At 38.9% G+C, this 27,486-nt stretch overlaps 1 protein-coding gene across 8 annotated transcripts in view; it reads right to left on the bottom strand.

The window, feature by feature from the left end:
* ABI3BP (ABI family member 3 binding protein) overlaps positions 1–27,486 on the bottom strand; it is a 286,699-nt gene that overhangs the window by 172,437 nt on the left and 86,776 nt on the right. For all 8 annotated transcript variants that reach the window (XM_081572441.1, XM_081572442.1, XM_081572443.1 and 5 more), the window contains exons 3-4: positions 7,463–7,531; positions 4,290–4,422 (exon numbers count right to left, since the gene is read on the bottom strand). In XM_081572441.1, coding sequence (XP_081428567.1) covers positions 4,290–4,422; positions 7,463–7,531 — 202 coding nt within the window. The remainder of the gene's footprint in view (positions 1–4,289; positions 4,423–7,462; positions 7,532–27,486) is intronic.

Raw genomic sequence — 27,486 nt, 5'->3', positions numbered from 1 at the left:
TTACTGAAGGCCTAATATGCACCCAATGCTGGCTTGGGTACTGGGAAAACAATGATGGTTATGATACCTATGGTCCCACTCCTCACTGAGCTTAAAATTTACATGGCAAGATGAATGGGTAATGAGGCACTGGGCTCAATCAAGTGAGAATTCTTAGACCTCAAAAATATTCACTTAACAACTTGGGATAAAGAAAAAAGAAGCAAGAGTCAGCTCTGAACCAGCCAACAAGGAGGACCTTCATTCTATATTAAGAGCAAGTAAGTACAATGTGAAAGCATTAGAAAATGTGAAAATTATTTCTAAACAAATCATAAAGCTTTAACAAATTGGCAAAGGAGTGAGAACTAAGGCAATCTCAAACACTTTAACAAGCTGGAAACATGGGAAGGAAAAAATATGCTATTAATGGTGAAATAAATTGTGGTTTTAACTTCTCATCTGGGCCAACTGGAAAGCTTTCTTTTGACCTCAGATATATTAAGGACAAATGTGTGGATTCTTCCTTTCAAAGCCCATTAAGAATAAAACATATAAATTAAGCATATCTACTTTCCAATGAATGTGAACTCAGAAAAGGCTCTAAAAATATGGGAGAACCAAATGGACCCAATGGGAATAGGAGTGGAAACATACCACCAAGAATAAAGTGACATTGCATTAATATTTCCGAGCTTAAAATAAATAAAACAAAAAACAGGGATTTTCTCATTGGAAACTCATTATACTAGAGCTTTGATATGTGAAGTCAAAAATCAAAGTATAATAAAAAAAATTTCCGATAAATTATTTGCCCTTGCATAGGATAAATGAAGTGACACAAATCAATGTGAAATGATTGTTTCTAAAAACTCAAGAGACTTTACACATGGTGCCAAATATTAGAGTTAGTGGATTAAAATGACACCAGTTGATGTTCCTATAGCAAGCTGAGGGAATTCAAGTTCCAATGGCTTTGTCAGAATATACTCTTGAAGGAAAACTTGACCCGTCTTAATCTAATTTTCAAGAAGGAATCATTCCCTATAACTATTATTGCTTATTTTAACCTACTGGACTAGTCTAAAGTCTAAAAAAAAAAAAAAAATCTACATAATCATATGAGGGTGGATTTCTCCAAGTCTGCTTCTAATTACACTAACTGAGTTGTTCTGGTGGATTTATTTGGGTGTTTATAATTGTATAGTAATTCCAGAGCTTTTAAATAAGGACTATTATTTTTTCTCAAATAGTTACAAAGACTTTAAAATGTCAACTCTTTATTAACTGTTCTAACTAGGGAGAAAGGAGGCATGGGTAAATAAAATTCACAAGTACTCCAAATGCTTCTTTTTGTCATTACATTTAATTCTTTCCTCTTAATTCTTAGTCATGTCCTAACCGTTCCCTATTTCTGTCAAGGATACTTTGATCCTCCCACTCAGGTTTGAAAGTTGGCAAGCATCTTGACATGTCACTACTGAATCTTTTACAAAACTTCATTCTAGGCAGAATTATTTATTTTAAATATTGTGATTTGATGGGCATGACTCTACCTGTTTGATAAGAAGACCAGAACCAGGGTGCATGGGTGAGGAAATGAGAGGGTGAGGTGCACATGTGATCTGAATAGCTTGGGGCCTTCAAGTCAACTACTTTGGATAAAAATTCTAGCTCCATGGGGTATCTGTTCCTCTATCTTCTCCATATTTATTATCGACTTTTGCTGTCATACCATGACAACATGTGTCAATTAGAATCAATCATCAGATAAGTTGTTTTGTGGAGGGGTCAGGAGAACCAAGTGAAATTGAAGACAGGGAGGCTTGAGGCAAGGGAGGAAGTCATATTACATCCTGCTCTAGGAATTGGCAATTTACTGAACCTCATGGATTTATCAAGCAAGTTGAGTAACCATTAAAATCAGCTATGTTTTATTACAAGAGTATCAGATCTTTCTTCCCTTCTTCTTTTCTTCTTGCCCAATCCTTCTTTTTTTTCCTTCTTTCTTAATAAGAGACTAAAAAAAGGAAAAGGAAAAAAGAAGCTGACCCACAGATGTTTGTTTTCTCAGCATTAGCACCCTGTACCAACTCATCAGAAACTGAAGTTACCTCAAGAAAGTAAGTTCTTTTAGGAGTCCATTTCCGAACAAAGTTAAGTTTCAGGTTTAGCAATGGGTAAAATAAGGAATATTTCAGATTCTTCGAAACAGTTCGAAATTATTTTTCAAAAACTTTAGCTTTGGCATTATCTTCTACGTGCTTTTTTCAAAGAACTTCTTCCTTCAGAACTATGGGCATGTGAAAGAAAATTTCTTTCTTTCTTAGTCTAGATTTCCTAATCAAAGTCATATGAATGGTAGTTTTGAGAACTTAAACATTTTAAAGCTCTTTATTTTCTGTCCAATTTAGACAAATAAAAAGAAATAAAGTAACATTAAAAAAATAGGCATTTGGCCAAAAAGTATATTAAAAAGTTTTCAATATATTTAGTACAAGGGAAAAACACATATTAAAATGGCAATGAAATATAACTACAGTAGGATATCTAAATTTAAAAATGTTGACAACATGAAATGCTGGTGAGGATGTGGAGCAACCAGAACTCTCATACACTTCCTGTGGGAATTTAAATGGAAAATCAGGCCAAAAAAATATACATCTTCCCTGTGACATAGCAATTCTACTTTTAGGTATTTATCTAGTGTTAGTAGTGTAGTATTAGTCACTTAGTCACGTCCGACTCTTTGCAACCCCATGGGTTGTAGCCCACCAGGCTCCTCTGTCCATGGGATTCTCGAGGCAAGGATACTTGAGTGGGTTGCTGTTTCCTTCTCCAGAGGTATTTATCTAAGATAAATTAAAAGGTATGTCTACAAGAATCTTATACAAAAATGTTTATAAAATTTATCTTCAAAAAAACCAAAAGCAAGACACAAGTCAGGTGTCTACCAGCAAGAAAAATGGATTAAAAAAATTCTGAAATACTCACATAATGGAATAATATTCAGAAATAAAAAAGGAATGAACTATTGTTACTTACAATGTCATGAATGAATCTCAAAAAACATGCTGAATAAATAAGATAGACACAAAAAGAGAACGTAGTTATGATTTTGTTTACATGGAGTTTTAGAGCAGACCAACTCTCTAGTACTTTCTAGGGTGATGAAAGAAAAATTTTTAATGTATTGTACAGTACATGGTTATACACTTTTTCTGTAACTGACTAAACTGTACATGTGAGATCTGTGCATTTTACTGGATTTAAATTTTATTTTAATAATGAAGTTTTTTATTTTAAAGAAGGGATGAAACAAATTTAAAAAATCTTAGTCACTTTGAGTATTCAAAATAAAATACCCTTCAAAATAAATGTTACTTTTGGTTGAAACTTGAAAACTTTGATTGTCAGATGCAAAGTTTTGAATTTTGAAGCTACTGTAGTGAATATTTATGACAAGCAAATATCACCTTATACCCAGTTTAGAATCATGGTTCAGCATTTAGTACAGTGCCCAATATATAGACAATGCCAACTCTATGTGTTGGATGGATAAATGGCAGTGATTTAAAAATAAACTTAGGTTTTTCTTATTTTGTTCTACCAAAGACAATGGTGGCTTCATTTCCAAAGGTGCTTTTCCTTGACCTACATTTCTCCATGTGTCCCTCTCTCCAGTTTTTTAAGCCAGTAATTCCTAAACTTAGGTGGGGACCAGAATCTACTGGAGGGCTTGTTAAAACACAAATTACTTGGCCCCACCCTTGAAGTTTCTGATTCAGTAAGTCTGGAGATCTGAGAATTTCCATTTTTGATAAGTTCCCAAATGATGCTGGTGCTGATGCTGCTTGGTTTAGGGACCAAAGTGAGAGAACTAGTGTTTTTAGCACTTCATCAATTGGCAGACCAAAGATCCATCTGTTTCGAACCAAGTATCAAATGTTGCAACTTTTAACAGTCTCTGCTAATTGCTTTCAATCTTATCCTCTGAGTTTTTATTATCCTTACCACTGATAACCCCACTTACTCTTTGGCTTATTTTTCCTTCGGTTTTTTCCTTTGGAAAGAAAAAAATATGTGCTTGTGTTTTCTATTCAGGTAGATGGTAATTCTTGAAGGATAGGGGCTCTGATGAGTGTGTCTTCATTCTCCTCAAACCTAGAACAGACCCTCCAGCAAATAGCTGATCTGCAGATACTGATGCCCCTGATACTTACACATCCTTCTAAAGCATGTGCAGATACCATTGAGAGCAAGTGTCAATTTTCAGATGAAAAATAAAATTTTCCATAATGGTGAATTACCTGTCATTGGGACACTGACTTGGCAACGTCCAATCATGGTGAGGGTTGATGAGGAAGCCCCAGGACAGGAAGACTGAGCTTGGTGACAGAGTGCCAACCACCAGCTGGAGAGGTTTGCGAGATCGTTTTTTACCTACAAAGGGAACAGACAGGTTAATTCTTGTATTTAGCATATTTTCATGATTTGGGTAAAATATACAAAGATAATTTAGCAAGATGATGAAGAATGTGAAAGCATTAAGTTCCTTTTCTTTTTATATAGTGTACAAATATTAATAATTCTTTGCTCATGAATTTAAGCAAGAATCAAATGAAATACTCTTTTGAGATTTACATGTATGCGTCTGTGTATATAAACCATATCCATTCCTAGTTTTTATTTTCTTGTGGGTCAAGGATGAACATGGAGGTCTTAGCTATTACCAGTGAAATAAACAAACACACATACACATATAGGTATATATACACTTACTTTTCTTTTACAGACAAGATAAAATGTATGCTTATTTTTTCCCTGAAACTGTAAATTAGTATGAAATAACATCTTAGAAAACTTACCATCTAGGTTGAAGGCTATATCCTTTTTTTTTTTAACTATTTGGAAGTGTAAAATCTCTTGTCAGAGCATTTCAATGACCTTTCTCTTTTTTTTTTTAAACAGTAAGTATTGAAACAGAGTGCACACATCCTTAATGTTGCTGGAAGAGTAGGAATAATATAGGAAGCAGTTATCCCGACAAGACTAATTGGATTTGGGCAATGCCAAGGGTGATTCTGATAAACCACTCTAGATTCTCTTCAAGTATATGTGGGGGGCAGATATTTGCTTTTTCAAAAATATTTGAAACTTTAGGAATGGGAGGACAGTGAAAAGGAGGAGTGCCTGTTACTTCTGTTAGATTTGAGTTGTATTAATTGTTATTCTGGCAGAAAAGCCCTCTGAGACCAGAATATACATAATCTAGTGGTGGTAAGTTACCTCCAAGTGGTGGTACTTGTTACCTGTGACATAGATGAATTTTTTAAAGATATCTTAAATAATTTTCAAGGATGGTTATTATTTAGTTGATTGCAAACATGTAATTATACTTCTCTATAAATTTTTCCAGTTTACCTATAATAGTACCTTATCTGACTATGATTCAAAGGGTTCAGGTCTGGCCCCCAAAGAGGGCAGGTTAGAATCTGAGATAATGTGATTCTGATAAGTTGTTTTTTCTATCCCTGAGTTGATTTTCACTCATGTAATATAATTGTCTCATTTTATAGATGAAAAATAAGGCCTGGAGTAGTCTCAAGGTTGTCCAAGGTCACAATAAGAGCAAAGTTAAGACTCAAATCCAGGTCTCCTGAATTGTAATCTAGTTTTCTTTTTACTACATCACTGGTTTAGCTCACAACGTATGAAGGTAATGCCATTTAGAAAAACTACATTTTTCTTTCCTCAAGGAATCTAAAGTTTATATGACTAAGTTCACTGTTTGGATCTTCAATTTTAATTATTTAATCATTTTTAAATTATGTGGCAGATACAAATATAAAATTAATGGAAGCTAATCCATTACTCATTACATCACTCTTCAACGCAGATTACAAAAACAAAAATTATATCCATTGCCTGAAAGGAAAAGTGGGGTATTATAGCCTGATCAGGATGAAACTATTTCCTGAGTTGGTCATCACATAGCGAAAAATAATCTAAGGCCAGTGTCACAGAAGCACCCAAATGAAATGAAGTTATAAACTGCTATTAAGGTATAATCACTCTCTTGACTTTTTTTACTTATTTTTGCATATTTGTTTTATCACCATATTAAGAAAAAGTTCAGTGGCTATGAAGCCAGAATCCCACAGAACCATACTCATGTTTTCTGGCTTTATTGTTAAATATTTTGAAATAGAGTCTTCAAACACTGGAGTACTTTTCTTTGCAAGTGTATGGAAAGCTTCTTGGACAATGATCACTAGTAAGTTTTAAGTACTGATTGAAATTTCTCTTGTGCTTTGGGATATCATAAGAGGTCAAGTAAAAAGATCTGTAGTTCTCAAAATAATTAACCATTTATTGCTTCTCTTAAAAAAAAAAGAGGAAACCAACAGAAGCCTCGAGCGGAGAGGATTGCGGCAACCAGTTTTTGGTGACCAGGCATGGCTGATACACTGAGGAGACAGACTACATAGCGGCCAAGGGCCCAATTTGCTCAATATCTGTATATTCCCCCAACGCGTATCCCTTTAAGAGAGATCTTTCTTTCTGTGAGGCATCCAGTGTAGCATAAAAGGCAAATATGATTAGGGAATAATTATTTTGAGAACAGTTCACATTAGAACATGAAAAAGAAAAGCACCATGATCTAATCTACAGACTAGGAAGATGTGACATAAGATATTAAAAGCATATTCATAGCTTTATTAGCCCTTCCTAATAGCAAGGGCTTGCTTATTTGATCTGAAAAGAAATTTTAGCAGTGAAATTGGGACAATGTCTTCCTTAGTCATATAGAAATATTTCAACTTTTTTATACACATGGTTTCTAGTTGCCTGTTTTACATCTTCCTAGCCCTGGGAAGATGGGTGTCACACTGCTGTTTTATGAAAGAAGTCTTATTTTCTGTATCTAACTAAATACAAGTGGTTTGGAGGCATAAATAAAATCCAAGTCCCAACTCATTTAACACACATGTGAGTGAGTTATGTTTTTGAAATGTCAAGTTTCCTTCAGCAAAGTTTAGATCTCACATTTTGCCCTAAAAATATGAAAGACACAAGAGCAGGCTTTAGTTCACATATTGCAACATAGAGGGAGCCAACAGGAGCTAAACTCTAAATAGGTGCTTACTCTGGGCCAGGTCTGTCCTATGTAGCCATGAAGTCATCTCATCCTTGCCCAGACCCTACCATGCAGGAGAACAGAGGCATAGAGAGGTTCAGTAATTTGCCTCAACCCCTTGCTATTTGTATGTGATGGAGCGGATAAGACCCAAGGAGCCTCTCCCAACCAGGCTATGCTACTTCCCAAGCAGGGTTATCTGTTTTCAGGGGACTGCTGGGCATCATACATCTTCTAATCCACCTTCCTAAGGCATCCCCAAGACACGTGGTCTCCATGGGTGGAAAAGAGATGAAAAGGCGTGGTTTAAAGTTAACAATAATAATGAATCAACAAAAATACCTGAGCATGACTTCTTTTGACTGGGGGGAGGAGCCGGCCGTACGACGATCAGATATTTAGGCTCGGCATCTGGAAAAGGTAACATTATTTATCAGTAAGATTCTTTGTGAACAAGCAGACTTCATGACAGCACAGCCATTCCTGACTCAGTCTTCCCCAGCCTTAGTCATTGTAACCACAGAACCGGCGGGTGAGAGGGCTCAGGCATTCGGAAAGTTCATACTTCTTATGATAGTTCAGGCCATTAAGTTTTTAAAGTGAAAATTAAATCCAGATTTTCAAAACCTCATGGACAGGAATGGGGGATAAGTCTTAAAAGAATCTTGCTAGGGACACAGATTTCATGCCACATTTTCGATAGTCCTTTTCTCTGCAAAGATCTTTTTTTTTTTTTTAAATCAGATCATGTCTCATCTGTAATCCTACTCCTCACAGAGGATCAGAATGGTGCTTCAAAATCAGAGAAGGAAAATCATACTTGCACAGGACACATGAGTCTCAACTGTTTAATGATCTGAAACTGATCATTTCCTAGGTATCTGAATATTCTCCATAATATCCTACCTATTTTTTTGTCCTGTTTGTATAATTTTTCAACCTGTTATCACATCCAATCATTTTCATGAAAAATTTTAAAACAAAGTCACAATTTAAGTTGGTATAATTTCCACATAAATATACTGATGGAAAATAGAGAATCTCTTTAAAATATTTAGGTTTCGTTGCAGGAAATTTGTGGGCTGGTAACATGATAATTTTAGGTTACACAGGTGTATTTGTTGAAACTTATTGAACGGTAACAAAAGGGTCCTACCAGATAGTACAGGGAACTATATTCAATATCCTATGATAAACCATAATGGAAAAGAATATGAAAAAGTATATGTATAACTGAGTCACTTTGCTGTACAGCAGAAATTAAACACAACATTGTAAATCAACTACATTTGAACAAATTTTTTTTAAACACTGAAAAATGTGGACAGTAAAAAAATAATTAGGTTTGAAGTAAAATGATATTTAGACAATAAATAAGTGCTAACTCAATCAAGGGCTGAAAATTTATCAAATAATTTTTTAAATTAATGTTTCCAAGATGAATGGTTGGTTTATACAGTGTATACATAAGCCAAATACACTTTGGGCGTAAAAAAAATAGCATTTTATAAGCAGCTCTATTGGATTAATTGATTGATTGATGGGTATTATCTACAATAGTTCTTCAGTAACTTTGGATCCTGGAATGCATTCTACACTGACTTTATCTGGATGCTATCGTCAATCACAGTTCACTCCTACTTGCTCAGACAGAGCTCATGTCTTGGTTTGTTTTCATTCAAATATCTCCTCCCCATGTGTTTGGAACAGAGGCCTTCTCTGCCCAAGACTTTATGGGGATGACCTCATTTTCAGCCAGAGACAACCTGGCATTCAATCACATTCAATAACTCAAGACTTTGTCCTTTTCCTGGACACCTCACATGGCTTTATTTGCTATAACCTGCTGCAGTAATTACCACTGCAAATAGGTTAACCAGATAACCTCTTGAACTGACCTCAGAGCTTTGCTCATTGATCACATTGGTGCCTAAAGACTGCAACACAGATAAACAAGCATTCACAGATAAAGCAGGGTTTCAGATGTGTTTGAAAGCATATCTTGCTTAGTGGAACTTATATAAAGAAAGCTCAACCTAAGTCAAGGTTTCTAGTAGGAATATAATAACCACTTCCTGATTTTTATTTGTGACATACAGCAATATAAGTGGTCTTCCCAGGCCCACTAGTGGTAAAGAACCCACCTGCCAATGCAGGAGACACAAGAGACGTGGGTTTGATCCCTGGGTCAGGAAGATCCCCTGGAGGAGGGCATGGCAACCTACTCCAGTATTCTTGCCTGGAGAAACCCATGAACAGAGGAGCCTGGCAGGCTATGGTCCATAGTGCACAATATGAGTATTAAGAAACTACTGAGGATTGAATACTTTTTATGTGCTGTTATATTCATAATTTAAGTACTCCTCATGGCAATGCTAACTGAACAAGTACCATTCTCATCCCAGTTTGTAGATGAGGTCACTGGGGCTGGGTTAGCCTTGTGGGCAACATGTACAGTCACATAGGGAGCCCAGCTCAGAAGGGTCCCATGCTTGGTTTAAAATCCTGCTTTCACCATCTTGAAATTCTTAATACTTTTAGCTTTGAATTCATCTTTTTTAAGTCATCCAATTGGATAATGGAGCATGAGCAGAGAAGACGAAACATTAATGCCTGTCTGCACTTCTTTCTATCCACATAGAGCATTCTAGGTGACCATTAGCATTCCAAAGGGCCCATGACATGTGGGAGTCCATTGAGAGTCAAAGGCCAAATAAGGTAAGCGTACTACATCTACGACTCAGTAAGGGACTGTGGAAGGGACACTCACAGCCTTGTGAGGTTACACAGTCCATTTGAATCAGAACTTGCTTCAAATACAGAAAGAAGGGAATGACATTTTAAGAAACAAAAATGACCAAAGAATCCTACCATGTGCTTACTTATTCATGTTGCTTCCCTGTATTAACAAGACACTGACAATGAAAGTTACAACACAGAGGGAAAGGGAAAGCTAGAGAAACCTCTGCTTCCTCTTCTCAGTTCTCCTTCACTCAGCAGTAAGTGGAAGGCAGAGAGTATTAGTAAAATGATCATGTATCAAAAGTTGAGCTCTGTGCATTTCCACTAGTGTGGCAAGAATAAAGTACACATGCATATAGGAACTACAAAATACATATTGTGTCACTTCAGTGATTCTGCTTAGGAGCTAAAAGTTCTCACATGCGTGAACGCTAGGTCACTTCAGTCATGTCTGACTCTTTGTGACCCCATGGACTGTAGCCTGCCAGGCTCCTCTGTCCATGGGATTCTCCAGGCAAGAATATTGCAGTGGGTTGCCATGCCCTCCTCCAGGGGACCTTCCTGACCCAGGGATTGAACTTGTGTCTCTTATGACTTTTGAATTGGCAGATGGGTTCCTTATCACTAACATCACCTGAGAAGCCTAAAGGCTTTTATATCTGCCTTTAAGACTAGCTTTGCATTATACAAAGAAAGGCTAATAATTTAAACCCTTAATTTTTTTTGACTTAAATGACCTGAAATAGCAAATAAAATAGCACCATAACAAGTGGAAACTGTGGAAGGAAAGAAAAAAACTTTATATTTTAGTACCTTTAATGATATTTTTTTCTGATTTTTGAACCATGGACTCTGTATTTTTATTTTGTACTTGGCCCTGCAAATTATGTAGCTCTCTTAACTTTGTCCACAAAATTTCCTTTTAATAAGTCTCTGAACTCACTTCTAGGAAAAAAAAGCTAAATCCCATTTTTCTTAAATTGTTCTCAATGTGGCAGAGTCTGTTAGAGTTACCCTTTAATTTCCTTTCTGGATACATGTTAATTCAACTATGCCTTCGTCGTTTTAAAAAAATAACTGAAATACTAGAAAAACAACACGCAGAGAAGCCATATGGTTACATGAGCAATTTAAAAGTAATTTTGGTTATGATCACAGTAGTTCTGCATAAAGCATAGGCTGTCACAGCCAATTACAAACTGGAACAGATGTTGGGACTTGGGTGCATAGCCTGGCTCTCGCTGCTCATAAGAAACTTCCAAATCCATGTATTTCAGCAGTCTTTGCACTCAGTTGGGAACACAGACATGGAAAAACAGAACAACTGGAAAACAAGATTTCTATTTCTGTTCTGCACTATGAAGTTCTTTATGGATCTGCAGCAGTCTGGAAATACATACACCGTACCCTGATCACAAATTTTGGCAACACATGCCCCAAATCAACTACTTCCTTATTTAGAGAATACACATTATTAAGATATTTTAATTTGTATAGAATGCAGTTAATTTGACAAACTTTCCGTTCCTGATGATTTTTAAGCCTACACCATGCTGCAGACTAATTAAACCTAATTTGCTTCATATTTTGAATGCCTTGTGGTAGAGGATAAGGACAGCTTCCTGTTTAAGGAAATCTATTATTGAAATCTTTTATAAAGTCCTAGATTTTTTGGTAATGCAAATACCCCTTCCATAATCACTCTACTTAAAACATCCTAATTCTCACATTTTTATTTGGGGACATCTGCACTGCAAGCCACACTGCTTTAGAATGCTGTTGTAGTTGAGTTTTTCCCTGTCATGCAAGTTTCCACAAAAGAAACATAAAATAGACCAGGATGATCCTAAAGGAAATCAGGTAATGGACCTGAACAAAATAGTGTATTTACCCCTGTGTTTGTTTTTTTGGTAAACAATTTGGTTTCATGACAAACTAAATTTTTGAGCATAACAGCACGGACCCTGGAGTCTGCAATCAAATCCTGCTCAGCTAGTTGCTAGCACAAAGAAAAATATTTAACATCAGTGTACCCAGTTCATCATGTGCAAAATGGGAAAAATCATAGTACCTGGGTTCATAAGGTTTTTAGTTATGTTTATGCACACAAAGTCCTAATTTAATGTTAGCTATTATGATGATGGTGGGCTTTCCAGGTGGCTCAGTGGCAAAGAATCTGCCTGCCAATGCAGGAGACACAGGTTCGACCCCTGGTCTGGGACGATCCCCTGGAGAAGGAAATGGCAACCACTCCAGTATTCTTGCCTGGAAAATTCCATGGTCAGAGACGTCTGGCGTGCTATAGTCCATGGGGTCACAAAAGAGTCAGACACAACTTAGCGACTAAACAAAAACAAATCATGATGATGATTTCTTTAAAGGTGAATTTTGTGTCCACAGAGTCCTGAGAACATATTTTAAAAGGAAGAAGTTCAAAACTAATTTTTTAAAACAAGTGAAAGTTTTAAAATGCAAAAATTCCACAAAAAATAAAACTACACACTATCCTGGCAAGCATTCTCTTGCTCGACCAAACTCTAATCAGGCTCTTGTGAGCTCTTGCTCCACTAGGCTCTGACTTTTGGGCTTCTGCGTTCATTTCTACATTGTCCAATTTGAGCAGGAATCCTGAGATAGTTTAGCCAGAATGGCTGTCCCATCTTCCATGCTTGATCACACTTGGTATCCAAATTCCTCATCCTCCACCATCTTATAGATGATATCTGGTCACCCTGGGCTGCCTTCATCAAGAACCCTGGTAGGTCAGTTGAGCCAGAATCCTTCCTGACTGCTCATGCTTCCTTTTAGTAACTTTCCGTCCATTTCCTCCCACTCCGCTTAGTAGCTAGAATGTGTACACACTAAGTTGCTTCAGTTGTGTCTGACTCTTTGTTATCCGATAGACTGTAGCCCCCCAGGTTCCTTCTGTCCATGGAATTTTTCAGGCAATAATACTGGAGTGAATTGCCATGCCCTCTTCCAGGGGATCTTCCTGACCCAGGGATCGAATCTAGGTCTCTTTACATCTCCTGCATTGGCAGGCAGGTTCTTTACCACTAGTCCCACCTGGGAAGCTCCGTAGCTAGAATTCCTATGCTGCCCTTGTTATATTTGGAGTTGACTCCAACCTCTCTCCCTCACTACAAGACCCCACTGTGGTGGTCCCTACTCCTATCACGAGAGCCCCTTCCCCTGTCAATAAAGTCTTCCTTAACATCTTTAACAAGTGTCACTGAATAGTTTTTCTTTAACAATACTTGCTCACAAATATCAGTGCAAAAAAATCCCATAAAATATGTTGACAAGCTGAAGCTGGCAGCATATAATGCAATAATATGTTACAACCAAGTGTAGTTTATTCCAGAAATGTAATGTAAAGAGAAAAAAAGCATCAATTTCCACAAGTGCTGAAAAGACATTTGACAAAATTTGACATCAATTCTTGATTAATATGGATTCAATGGAATACCTCTTCAATATGATAAAATATATTACAATAAAATATCTGAACCACATTTTTTAAATATGCAGGACCCTAAACATACATTTCTGTTGATTAGCTCTCCTGAGCTTTATCAGAATATTCAACCCTCATTATTGTACCTTTTATTACTAAATATTTTTAAGTATTACACCATGATTTTATTATAACCTGCTTCAGTATTTTTACTGAGTACCTGAGACATGGGTTAGGTAAATAAACGAAGAATGATGTAACCAACTATATTTCATGTTCTTTTACTCTAGTGATGTAGGAATATATAAAAGAAGTCAGCGGATTAGAAGGACTACTGGCATATTTACACCTAAAACCAACCTTACAAGAATTGTGAGTTAGAACAAACTCGCTCATGAAGACCCCAGACACAAACTTCTATGTCCATGTCCCACTTCAAAGTGTCTTTAGCCAATATGCTTGTCCTCATCAATCTTATTTCCATTTGTTCTTAGAGAGGATCACAAAGCAACTATTTACAGCTTAGCATGAGTGAATTCATATTAACACAGTACCCCCACTCATGACCTGTTCTATTTTAATTACATAAAAGACCCATGTATGTCCTCTACTAAATATACACAGGGCGTCGACAACCAATAGGGGGAATCTTTCAGCCCAGTGCCCTTACTAACTCCTTTCCTCTGTCCCTGAAATCATAAGGTACAGAGAACCACCTTCTCTCTAAGCTAGTGGCAGCTGGCTTGCAAGCATCCTGTAAGAGTCCTGATCCATGGAGGGCAAGCAGGCTTTACTCTGGCAGGAAAGGGCTAGGACCATGTTGCTGTCACTACTGTGCTTTAAAGATCTGGATCCCTTTGGACCCATTCAGGGAAGGTAGACATCATCTCAGGCATTCTTCAAGGCCCAGAGAGAAGTTTCAAGATCAAAATGAATTTCCAAGTAACTCTGAGGCTGTTAGAGACAGTCCATAAATACCTTTTGTCATTAACTTAATTTTTGATTAGCAAATCAGAGAGGCAGTTTGTTTCTAATGTGATTTGGAGGTTTAAAAAGAACACTGAGGTTTAATCCTCATCTCATCCCCAGAGATGGAAAGAGACAACTTCCTCTGCATCCCCAGTGAAGGCTGAAATCTTCTCTTGCTCCCCTGAGGGAGATGGAGTCTTAGGGATGCTTCTGCCTGGAGAATGAGACCCTTGAGCTGCTGCCCTGGAAACCCACCAAGGAGTATCCAAGGCACCGAGCCAGAGGCCTGTTCACAGAGGGGTCTCCTCTGAGCAGCTGTGCCCGCCCATGTGGGGGTTTTGGCCAGCAGACGCCTGACATGCCAGTAGGAGAGCAGCCCCAGCAGGGGGCCATGGATGGAATGAAGCCACATGGCATGTGGGTGATGGATGGGCCACCAGTGGGACTGTACCAGCTCCCTGGGACTCTGAAAACTGTGGGAGCAGCAATAGAGTCCTGAGGAAAATAAATTCCATTTCTTCCTAATCTAGCAGGTGGGAGCTGACCGGTTTAAATTTGATTTGGAGACGTAAGAGCAACATAGTCATGTCTGAACCCCAAATGGCAATTTCATCATATTCAATACACAACAGGTTTTGCAGGCATATTAAAAGTTCAGAATACTGTATTTCATTCATTCTAAGACATAATCCTCTCCTCCACTCCTCTGCTTTTAAAAATCTCTCAAATGCATTTTACAGTCAGTGGCATGGGACATTGACCAGGGACAGTTGGGTCCTTGCTGTCACTGTCTGACACCTTCCAGGAAAGTCAAGAAAGTGACAGCTTCCAAAATGGCAGAAGAGGGTCAGTAATTCACAAGGAAAGTCAGGGGAGAAGTGTTTACAAAACACATGTAAACCCATGGCTGATTCATGTCAATGTATGGCAAAAACTATTACAATATTGTAAAGTAATTAGCCCCCAACTAAAATAAATAAATTTATTTAAAAAAACAACAACAACAACACAATCTTATCACTATTGACGCTGGCATGGAGTCCTGTGGTGGAAAAACCAGGCTACAGATAACTCTGAGTTGAAGGGTGAGGCAGAAGAGCTGGACTCCCAAGGTGAAGAACATTTAGCAGGAATTTAACTTTTCTCTTGCTTATTTTCCTTTTAATTTTTTTTTTTTAATAATAGATCTTTCTCCCCCAAGACCCAGTCTAAACATGAGAAAAAACATTAGACGAAACTAAATTGAAAGATATTCTACAAAACATCTAACCACAACTCCTGCAAACCATTAAGGTCATCAAAACCAAGGAAAGCCTGGGAGACTGAGCCTATGGGAGACATGACTAGATGTAGTATGATACCCTGCAGGGGACCTTGGAACAGAGCAAGATCTTCGGTTAAAACAAAGGTGATCAGATCACGTGCGGACTTATGCTAATAACGTATCAATATTGGTTGATTAGTTGTGACAAATGCACCATGCTAATACAATATGTGAAGAATAGGAGAAACTGGATGTCAAGTACACAGAAATTCTATTACATTTGTAACTTTTCTTAAATTTAAAGCTATTCTAAAAAAGACCTCATGCGAAGAGTTGACTCATTGGAAAAGACCCTAATGCTGGGAAGGATTGGGGGCAGGAGGAGAAGGGGACGACAGACGATGGATGGCTGGATGGCATCACCGACTTGATGCGCATGGGTTTGGGTAGACTCCGGGAGTTGGTGATGGACAGGGAGGCCCGGCGTGCTGCGATTCATGGGGTCGCAAAGAGTCAGACATGACTGAGCGACTGAACTGGAACTGAACAAAGACTTTATTAAAAAACAAAATCATCTCTTTTTACAAAAAGTAAATCATGTAACATTTATGTATCCTGGGTAAAAGGAAGCTCCTTCATAAGCCTCAAGGGATGCAAAAGCAGTGTCATTAATCAGCAGCTTCATTCTTTATTAAACTTATATAAAATAGTGCTATCATTTATGGTTAAAAGTAATTTAGAATTTGATGAAATAAAGTAACTATTTTATAAGAAATCAATGTGGCACACCCTAAGACTCCTATTAAGAATAACATCATCCACAAAACCTGGGGGAAAAAAATCTACAGTCATGGAACTCTTCATAAAGAAATATTATCAGTTTTTCTCCACATCTGCAAGCATCTACATGCCACACTTAGCTGTAATCTGACCTGCGTGGGTACAACCCAAATTTAAGTATTCCCTTTAGCTTTTAACATTTGGCAGACAGCTCCCATGCCTTCTTTCATCAACATTGAGTAATGTCTATTTGAAAAATGCCCTTGAAAAGCCTCCCTGTGTTTTAAGTTCAGGCAGAAAGTTCCACTCAAGCACTAGGCAGATCTGAAACAAACCAATCTTAAGTGTGCTCACGCTGGGAGGAAGCAAACTGAGCTTCAGGGGGGGCCTGACACTGTAGTTCTGTCTCAGCTGCCTTAGTGCTGAAGACACTGTTCCCTCACCTATTGGTCCTTGAAGCGGGGCTAGAAGAGGGCAGTCTCAATGAAAAAGAGGTGTAGTCTGGTAAGGGGGTAGAGGGCAAAAAGATAGTAAATGCTACTTGTCTACTCAGCGCTTATAAGGCCACTATCAGCAGTTGTAAATTTCAGTTCTGTAACTAACCTTGCTTCTATCCTCACCCATTCTCACATTCCTGGGACAAAACAACAATAGCAAATTGACACCACAGCAGCACACTGCTTTCAGCAATGGGGTACAAATGATTTGCATGTGAGCCAAAGTCCATATCCATCCTGAAGCCTGGATACTAGAAAATGAGAAGCTCAAATATCACTGATGTAACAGATGTATCCTTCCAAAGAGTAGTATGAACGAAGCTGGCCACAAAACACATTCGTGATTATTAAGTAAACCTAAAGTAATTATATGGTAACAAGCTATAGCAGTGGCCATTAATAGTCTTGACCAACTCAGGAATATCACTGATGTTGTTTCAGGAAGTTCAGTGTCCCTTCTGGAAAAACACTAATGGGACATTTTTTTCTGGAACATTGGGGAAATTCTGCAGGAGACAAAAGAAACTCAGGTTTGATCCCAGGGTCAGGAAGATCCCCTGGAGAAGGAAATGGCAACCCACTGCAGTATTCTCCCCTAGAGAATCCCATGGACAGAGGAGCCTGGCAGGCTACATTCCATGGGGTCGCAAAGAGTCGGACATGACTGAAGCAACTTAACATGGTGTCTTCTCGGGTACATGCTAAGTCACAGCTTTGCAAAGCCTCATGGAAACCAGAAATCTACATAGAAGACACTAGTTATAAATAATGTCAGTACTGCTTTAAATTTACTATGCTTACTGAGATTATGAACACAGAAGTTTAGCTATTTTTAATAAATCACTAAGATTACTAGCACTTTGCCCTTGTGTGTGTTAGTTGCTCAGTTGTGTTCGACTCTTTGGGACCCCATGGACCTCTGTCCATGGGATTTCCCAGGCAAGAATACTGGAGTGGGTTGCCATTCCCTTCTCCAGGGGATCTTCTCAAGCCAGGAATTGAACCTGTGTCTCCTGCATTGCAGGCACATTCTTTACTATCGAAGCCACCAGAGAAGCCCATAAAAATGAACATCTATAGAAATATGAATCATCACAGATAGAAGTCGTCCATCTTTTAGAGTATTTCTAAGCCTCTGTTAAGAGTCAGACACGACAGCGACTAAACCACCACTGCCACAAAGCCTCTCTAAGAAGACATGGGCTGAGGATCACATGGGATCTGGTACAGACTCAGTTTATACTTTGTTCATTTCTGTACCTGGAAACATAGCAATTGCACAGCAAACATTTTCTGAGCAAATGAGTGAATCTATTTCTCTACCCCTTTATTGTCTGGGGCTAGAGTAAGCATGGAAGTTTCTGCTTTGGGGGAAGAAAGGAAAAGCAATTATAAGTCTGGGGAACAGCTATCAGCAAAAGCAAATCATCTTTTGAAAAGCTGGTAAACTTCAATTGCTGAATTTGTCTTTGATGAAGCTATCTGTAGAACTGACTTTTTTCCTTTGAAGTTGTTTGCTATAAAAAGCATATGGTTTTGTGTGTAATAATAAACCTTATCTTTATTTCACCTGAAAAACAATCTAAGCCAAATTTTAAAACAAATTCTACTAATTACTATTCAGTCATTACTCCTGTTAAATGTTGGGAATCAGTTGGAAAATGAACCAATACCCATTTTGACCAAACATTCTGCTGTGCCTCGGGTCTCTGAGGCAGTTCTGGCTTCTTTCGGCCCTGAAGAGGCAGTCTGAGGGCCTTGGCACCCAAGCAGGGGGCACAATGGTGATGGTTAAGTGATCCATAAAAGGCTCAGCCACTCTAGAGCACAGAGCAACTGCCAAGGCAAAACGACTAGAAACATCCACCGCTGGTGGGATTCTATAGTGTTCGGTCAAAGATCATAGAAGGGAGCTGGCAGCTCATGTTGACACGTGTGTTACAAGAGGAATTGTTCAGAAATGATAGCAGCAGTCCCTCATCTCTGTGCTGCAGAGTGAAGCCTCTAAACAAGACAGATCAGCTTTGATGGGAAGAGAGATGTGGAGAAGGAGTAGGTGGAAGGAAGAGGTTTGACGGAGAAAGAGAGCTTTTCCTAAACACTGAAATGTGGACCCCAAAGGCTCCACCATGCTCCCTCACTCTTCAGTTTTTTGTCTGGATGTAAAGATGCACCCTTTTTCCAAACAGGAGCATTTCAAAGACACACTTCAACATGGAAGACATTCCCGGAAAATTTTTCTGAGAGTTTTCCCGCGAGTTTGGGGAGGCAAAGCTATTGAAAATACACACTTTGCCCAGTGTTGACTGTACACTTTATGGCCCCATTCAATGCAAAATCAAAAGGTAGGACTCCCTGTTAAAGACATTAAACACACCAAAATATAAAACATTTCCTTTCTTTCATAGACTCTGCCTCGACCTGTCATGGTATTTATTGGTTATTTAATGTTGCTTTGCAAAGGAGTGCAGACCCTGACCTCCCCTAACTGCCTGGGATCCTTTCCAACCAGAGGTAGCCACGGCATCAGAGCACCTTACTTCCCCCCACCTCAGTCCCCAGGGCAAGAGAGCCAATCTCCCTTTCCTAAAGGGCTGCCATCAGATCCCACAGACCCCAAGGGACTGTGACCTCAGTCCTAGGACAGAACATGTACCTGAATGGGGGTGGGAAAGAAGCTGACAGAAGTGAAAGCACCTGCTGATGCACCATGGCACTGCCAGCCAGGACTGTTGCCACCCTGTCCTGCCAGATGTCACCAAAAGAGGGTGTCCACCAGGCCCCACACCCACACCCAAGTGCCTGAAGAAGGTGGAGGCAGCAGTAGTTGCTAAGTGAAGTTGGGAAGAGGCAGGGCTGCAGGAGGACCAGGCAGCCGAGAACCAAATTAGGGGAAGGAGTGGGAGGCCAAGAGAAAAGCCCAGGCACCAAGCCTTCAGCACACATTCCATCGTCCCATCCCACCTGACTGACAAAATAAAACGAAAGGTAAACCTACTAAAATTTCCACGACAGCAAAGCACTAAACTTCAATGCAGGGCTCTTCTGCATCCACTGGTCACATGCCCGGAAAGCCAGGTATACCCTCCCCCTCCAGCCCCAATTCCCACCACAGCCTGGATGGACCAGGCAGTCCTGCATTTCCTGCTGTCACAGCTTTCAGTCTGGAGCTGCTCATTCAGCCCCTGTCCCAAGCTAACCCTGCCTCACTTGCAAGCTCTGACAAATTCTCACCCTGACACTGGAAACAAATACTTAAACCATTTCTCGTACCATTTGCCACCACAGCCAGCATTCATCCTTTCCTAGTTTAGAGACCTGTTAGACATTAACATGCTGACTTTACCGCCAACAGTTTTTTCCTTGCCTGTGCTTTATACGTGCACCCCACAGACAGATTTAGTGTAGGGTGTTGTCTGTGAACTCATTTAATGTTTGGCAAGGACGTGCCCCTGATGGAGAGCCTGCACACACGCACACACACATTTTCCAGTGAATTCATCCCTTCGCTAATATAATCTCTACAGGAAATATGACTGAATAATCGCAACTTTATTTGGATGTTGTCCTTTCAAATAACAAAGCTAAGTCATGTTCACTATCAAATGGGAGCCAGGGCCATCAAATCAGCAAGGTGTCTCCTTTCTTTTCAAATGCTCCAGTCAGCATCACCATGTGGGGGTGAGGGGTCAGGAATAATTCCGAGGAGATGAGTTTGTACACAGAGTTCAAAGGTCACAGAATACTTAAATGCCGTGGGGGAAGGCAGTATGGCATGGTAGTCAAATGCAGGGGCTCTGGAGCCAGCCTGCCACATAGAGCTTTCTTCACTTCTTAGGGATTTACTCTTCATTGTGAAGAGGATGCTAATAGTACCTGCATCAAGGGGCTGCGGTGAGGAGTCAATGACCCTTTCTGTAAAGCCCTTGGCCCAACACGTTGTAGCTCCCCAACGACATGAAAGTATAAGCTCATGAGTTGGTGAGAACTTCCAATCCAGCCTTTGGTGAGCAGCTACTGTGCACTCAGCCTTATAAATGAAATGAATGCCAGCCTGGGGGCGTATCTTCTTGAGGAGCATCCCCAGTGGGAGAGAAAAGGCTAAACTATTAGCTTGGAATCAGGCAATGAAAGACTGGGGGATGATGCTATGAATTCAAGGCTTTCACCCACATGTGTATTAAGCTATAACTTTTCAACTAAACTGGGACACTTTTGAAAGAAACGGGAGCACTATTAATAATTAAGCCACAACAGCAGATGTAAGCCATAACCTGGTCTGAGAAATAGGGTAGAGTCAACACTGTAAGCCAGTTGAATAACTTCTTTTTTCTCCTAGAGATTTCTACCCTAGGCAAAGAGAGTTTACTGTGTTGACTGGGAGACTTGCCCAGCAAACTCCCAGCAGACTCTAGACAGTCAGCTGTTACACCCACGGATCTACTGACCCTGATCGTGGAGTACAGGGGGGATGCTGAGAGTCAGCTCTCACCTTGAGCAATTCACTAGTTTGCTGCTAAAATATGACTAGTGGAAACAGAAGCAAAATAATGAAAATGGAACAACCTAGACCTGAATGTGACTAAATCCTAGTATTTACAGCATAGCGCCTCAGACAAGACAGGTATGTGACAGAGAGTGTTGTGTCCTGGGAAAGTAAAATGTTAAGGAAATAACAGGAGTAGTTAGGAAATTAGGATTTGATGGTAGTCTTTGGTTTGAGATGGAAATTATAATGGAAACTATGGAAATTTAGGAAAAATTATGAAGTCTAAATATTATCTTGTATCAGTTCCAGATACCCTGCTAATTTACCCTATTAGCAGCTGTCTTTCTAATTAAATCCACTTCTCATCAATAAGCCTTTTGCAATAAATCAGGGACAGTGCATATCTTTGACTCATGCCAAAGGGCCATAAGCTATTTTGCAGGACACTTCTAGATATAATTAAGAATAAACTAAGTAAAAGTTAGATTTTGGTCTCAGTGCATTATGCAATACACTGGAAAAAAATTGTGCTTTATATTGGAATATTGAGTTTCTTTTATTTTATTTCCAAGGAAAGATAAATTTGGAGAGAGTTTATCTATGGTTTGGTGATGCCAGGAAGACCATGGAAACACTGAATCCAATAGAAAAAACAGAACCTTGAAAAGATGTTATCTTTATCAAAACAGGTGAAATGGGCATCTATTATCAAATAAGGCTTTTCTGGTATGAACTCATGGTGAATTATTTTGGCGGTGGCATACAATTTATTAAGAAATTGGTACCCACTAGGCCAACCTCTTTAAAAAATTCCCCTTTGAAGCTTACTCAAGTTCTGCTAAATTTTGCACCTTGGAGGAAAATCAAGTGATTCTGAGATTCCTATTGTTTTAATGAAAAATCTGGGTTAATCTTGGCGATTTAAAGCCAAATACTTCCCAATGGTAAAAGTCATTTCCAGAGAAAGATGAGAATTAGATGACATTTGAAAACAGTTTAAACAAAAGAGAAAAATCCATCTAAATGCGACCCACAGCTATTTCAGATTCCTGGGTCTTTCCCTTTCCCCTCACCCATTCATTCATTCACTGTGCTTCTAAATTATGACCACATTGGATGTGAAAAAGCAATCTGAGGCTTCCAGTGTCCTTACCTCTTCAGAATTTTCTATTTGGTAAGAGTCTGGGAATAGACAAGACTCCCAAGAATAAAAACAAATAGCAGTTTATTAAGAATGACGGTCAAAGAAAATGCTTAGCCTCTAGGATATTCACAGAGAGAGACAAAAATATTGACTTCCTTGGGCAGTTATGGCCTTGTGGAGAGTAGAGGCAGTAGGGCTTCACAGATGCATAACTCACAATAAAGAAAAATGGTGATGGTGGCGGTGGAATGGGTAGAAAAGAACAAGTTTTGTGGACATAGCAACTACTTCACAGATTTTAACTCATTTAAATCTTAATGAGCCTTAAGGGTCTAATGGCTCCTTCCATGATACAGGACCTTTCTGCTTACTGTTTACAGTGTTAGCTGCTGCTGCTGCTGCTGCTAAGTCGCTTCAGTCGTGTCCGACTCTGTGCGACCCCATAGACGGCAGCCCACCAGGCTCCGCCGTCCCTGGGATTCTCCAGGCAAGAACACTGGAGTGGGTTGCCATTTCCTTCTCCAGTGCATGAAAGGGAAAAGTGAAAGTGAAGTCGCTCAGTCGTGTCCGACTCTTTGTGGCAGCATGCACTGTAGATTGCCAGGTTCCTCTCCATGTCCATGGAATTCTCCAGACAAGAATACCGGAGTGGGTTGCCATTTCCTTCTACAGGGAATCTTCCTGCCTCAGGGATCAACCCCCCATCTCCTGCATTGCAGGCAGATTCTTTACTGTCTGAGCCACCAGGGATGCCCTTACTGTTTAAAGAACATTCTAATAAATAAAGGGCATTATAGAAGAAACAAATCAGGGGCTCATGTAGACTTTCCACTGTAGAACAACAGATAAAATTACAGTGCTTCAGAGCTCAGGTTCTCAAACCAGACTGAGTTCAAACACTGGTGCTATTTACCAGCTTTGACGTATTTGGAAGTTTACTTGACACTCTTAGAGGTGAAGTTGCCTTATGTGTAAAAGGAGACTAATACCACTACCTACTCCTCCACAGCTATCATATCCCTCATCTGCATTTTGGGACTATCCTGTATTCACTGCTGTTGCTATTCCATGCTCTCTGCTCAAGTTTCTTGCTTATTCTGTAAGGATTCTGCCAGAGAAGATAGGAACTGAGCTGATTTCAATGACAGACAGTGTATCTTTTCCTCTTGTTAGTTTACCTTGCTCCTTTCGCTAGCTATTGTTCAGCTTAATTAAGTCCTTAAATAGTTCCTTCAGTTATTTTCAACCTCTAGCTATTTTTCTTCTGTGAATCCACCATCAACTTTCTGGTGGCACTTTCCACAATAAATATTCACTTCTTTTTTGTCATTAGGTAGTATTCATCCTTCCATATAATGAATAGTAGCAATCTCTATTATTTTGTATTTCATCCCACTTCCATAAAAATGAATATACCACATGTAAATATTTTTATACAGAGAGAAAAAACAACTGAAGTTCTAAGGGTTGAAATGATGACAGAAAATTGTGCATTTGCTCTTGCTTTCTATACAAATGTAAAAATTAAGGGTAAAACTTGTAAGGGATGTTAATATCTATAGGAATATAAATTTACACTTATAAACATATAGTTGATATTCATATCTGAACCACTGTAAATAAATTTTATTCAAAAATTTAAACAAAAGCAAGAAAGAAATATCAAAATAAGGAACTGATGATTAAATTTTGACCTGAACTTAAGATAAAACTACCATCAGTTAAAGTAAATGAAACAGGGTTAGGCTCTTAATTTGATCTATATTTAGTAAGACGGGTCAAAATTCTTTCTACTTTCCTGCTTAAAATTGCTTTCTTAGAGTAAGACAGATTATAAAGTTGAAATCTTGGAATACCAAATCCTTTCAACTGTATCTTGTGAGGATTCACCTTCTCCTTAAGAGGCCACAGCTGTGAAACCATTGAGTTACCTGGAGACTCTCCTCAAAGTCACTGAATAGGAACCCCCCCCCCCCCCAGTAATGACTAAAAGATGACCTGACTATGGAAGACAGTCATGTGTGCTCCAAGTGTTCTGTGTCAGAGTCTTAGATTTTGCTGCCTATTGTATTTCTTAGTCTGTTTGGGGATTTATCCCTTCCAAGGAAACACTTAGCTGCAGTTAAACAGATGAGTATGGTTACTTCTTTTAAGTCACTGACAGTCTGCTAAAGCAGTCTACCCCAGAGATCTTACACAAAACTCAGAAAGGTTAGGTAAATTATCCAAGACTACTCAGTTTGTTATAACAGCAACCGACAATTATAAACAATTATAAAACATACCTCCTCTTTATGTTAGTCTTACTTAAATAATTTATAATCTTCACAACAATTCTTAAGTATTCATAACGTATTTTATAGATGAAAAAAATGAACTGACTGAGACAAGTTAAGTGGCTTACCCAGAACTACTCCATAGTAAGTAACTGGGTTGAGCTTGAACCCAGGTCTGTCTCACTGAAAACATACCTCTTCTTCCCCCACATCATGCTGCCTCTTCAGGCAGAGGAGGATCTTTTCTTAAATGCAAATGTTAGCATTTTGGTGCAGGCTCCTTCCAAGGCAGAGCGTCTCAGCGCATCCACTCTGGCGCAGGAATCACTCTGAGGGGCTACAGGCAAGACTGTGAGTCTGAGCATGAAAATCTCGTTCTCTTTAGGGCAGTTAATGTAAGGATTAACAGCTGTGAGAATGGGGGGGTTAAGAAATTTGCCCTCAAATCCCTTTGGAGTCCTAACACCTAGTTGAAAGAAATCCTTTAATCAGAATTCCTAGTAGTAATAAATATGTGATTTTTTTTTTCCAATTTAAGCTTTTTAGTTTTTGCAGTAAGGATACTAAAATAACTCCTTAACCTGCTCTACAAGATTGATGGAATGTAACTTTTTCTTTGCCAGGTGACACTGATTAACGTATTGTCAGAGGTCAAGAGAACATCATAAAGTATGAGTCTATAAAGATTCAACGTCAAAAAATTCTCATTTTTACATTTTTGGACATTTGCAAGATTATCAACAGCTGAACACAAAAGTAACAAAGTGAAAACTGGATATGCAAGCCAGAATGAGAGCATTGATGATGTGGGAAAAAAGGATATGGGAACCTCAGAGCTATTATATGAGAATCATGTTTTATCACATCATTGCAAGACTCAAAGCCAGTAATAGTTATTAATATTCATCTGGGAAAATACCCCTTTTTATTCTGCTCCAATTAGTCTACAAAAATCTTAGAAGATTCTACAAAAGTAAAAGCTTTACAGAAATTTCATAAATAGCAAAAGGGAATATTTTTTATGTTTTTAAGTTTTACATACAAGACCAGAACATGACTTTGAAAATACCTCTGTCAATACTAGATACATATTAAAATAAAGGTAGAAATGCTTAAAGGTGATTATTTAGTCCACATATCATTAAATATTAACTTCAATATTTCTGAATAATCAACCATTTTGTCATTTCAGTGGTGGGATCTTAAACACTTCAAGAAGTGGAATGGGGCAGACAAAATGGCATGTAATATTTGTTTTGAAAACAAAAGTAAGTTACAATGTTTGGGTATAGTTTGGTGCAACTGAAGAAATACTACTATCCTTTTACAGAATAAAGTAAGAAGAGGGGATGTAAGTGGTGCTTTTCTAACACAAAAAAAATAAAAATTCTTTGCTCGTGCAACTTGCATCCAAGGGATTTCAACTCATCTCTTTATGATCATGAATTTACTAACACACCCACAGCACATCTGTGAAGAATAGACTTCATTACTGTTTTACAGATGAACAGAATTGAGAATGATCATACTCTAAACTGGTAGCAGAAAGGGAATAGAGACACAAATTTCAAGCATACAGTTTGTGCCATGGAGAAGAATGGCTCTCCAGGATTGCTCACATCCTCCTCTCCAGAACCTGTGAATATCTTAGGTTACATGATAAAGGAGAATTAGGGTTGCAGGTACAATGAAGAACGTAGATCCATTTAAAATATGGAGAGTAGCCTAGATTATCCAGGTGGGCTCAATATAATCATAAGAATCCTTAAAAGTGGAAGGAGGCCGAAGAGATCAGAGCAATGTGGTGTGAGCAATGCTTGACCCAATGTTGCTGGATTTTTAAAATTGTAGTAGATTTAGAATATTATATTAGTTTCAAGTGTACAGCACAGTGATTCAGTATTTTTAAAGGTTATACACCATTAAAAGTTATTATAAAATAATGGTTATACTTCCCTTGCTGTATAATATATAATTGTTGTTTTTCTATTTTATACATAGCAGTTTGTATCTCCTAATTCCTTGCCCCTTCCCCATTCCCTTTCCCTATTGGTAACCACTAATAGGGAACAAACCACTAGTTTGTTCTCTGTATCTGTGGGTCTGTTTCTGTTTTGTTTATATATTCATTTGTATCATATTTTTAGATTTAAAGGTAGAAAAGGAATGTGGGCCCCTCTAGAAATTGCAAAAACAGAAACAGATTTTCCCTTCAGAGCCTCCAGAAGGGAATGCAGCCCTCGCCACAAACTTGACTTTAGCCAAGAGAGACCCACATTGGGCTTCTCACATACAGAACTGTGCACGTGCTCAGTCATGTCTGACTCTTTGCAACCCCATGGACTGTAGCCCACCAGGCTCCTCTGTCCATGGGATTCTCCAGGCAAGAATACTGGAGTGGGGTGCCATGTCCTCCCCCAGGGGATCTTCCCAACCCAGGGATCAAACCCAAGTCTCTTACATCTCCTGCTTTGGCAAGTGGGTTCTTTACCACTAGTGCCACTTGGGAAGCCCAGATGTTCCTTAACTGTCCACAAAATGCATGAATCCACCATTGACTTGGCAGATGGTGCCAGCAACCTCTTCCGCCAATTGCAGGGCTTCGAGGAATTAGCAAAACTTAGGGTGGGACAAGGCTTCCCTGGTGACTCAGAGGGTCAAGAATCTGCTTGTAATGCAGGAGACCCAGGTTCGATCCCTGGGTTGAGAAGATCCCCTGGAGAAGGGAATGGTAACCCACTCCAGTAT

This window comes from Giraffa tippelskirchi, chromosome 2 (assembly GCF_054371585.1).
Source record: "Giraffa tippelskirchi isolate mGirTip1 chromosome 2, T2T-mGirTip1v1.2.pri, whole genome shotgun sequence".
Classification (NCBI taxonomy): Eukaryota; Metazoa; Chordata; class Mammalia; order Artiodactyla; family Giraffidae; genus Giraffa; species Giraffa tippelskirchi.
This window is presented reverse-complemented; position numbering and strand designations above follow the sequence as displayed.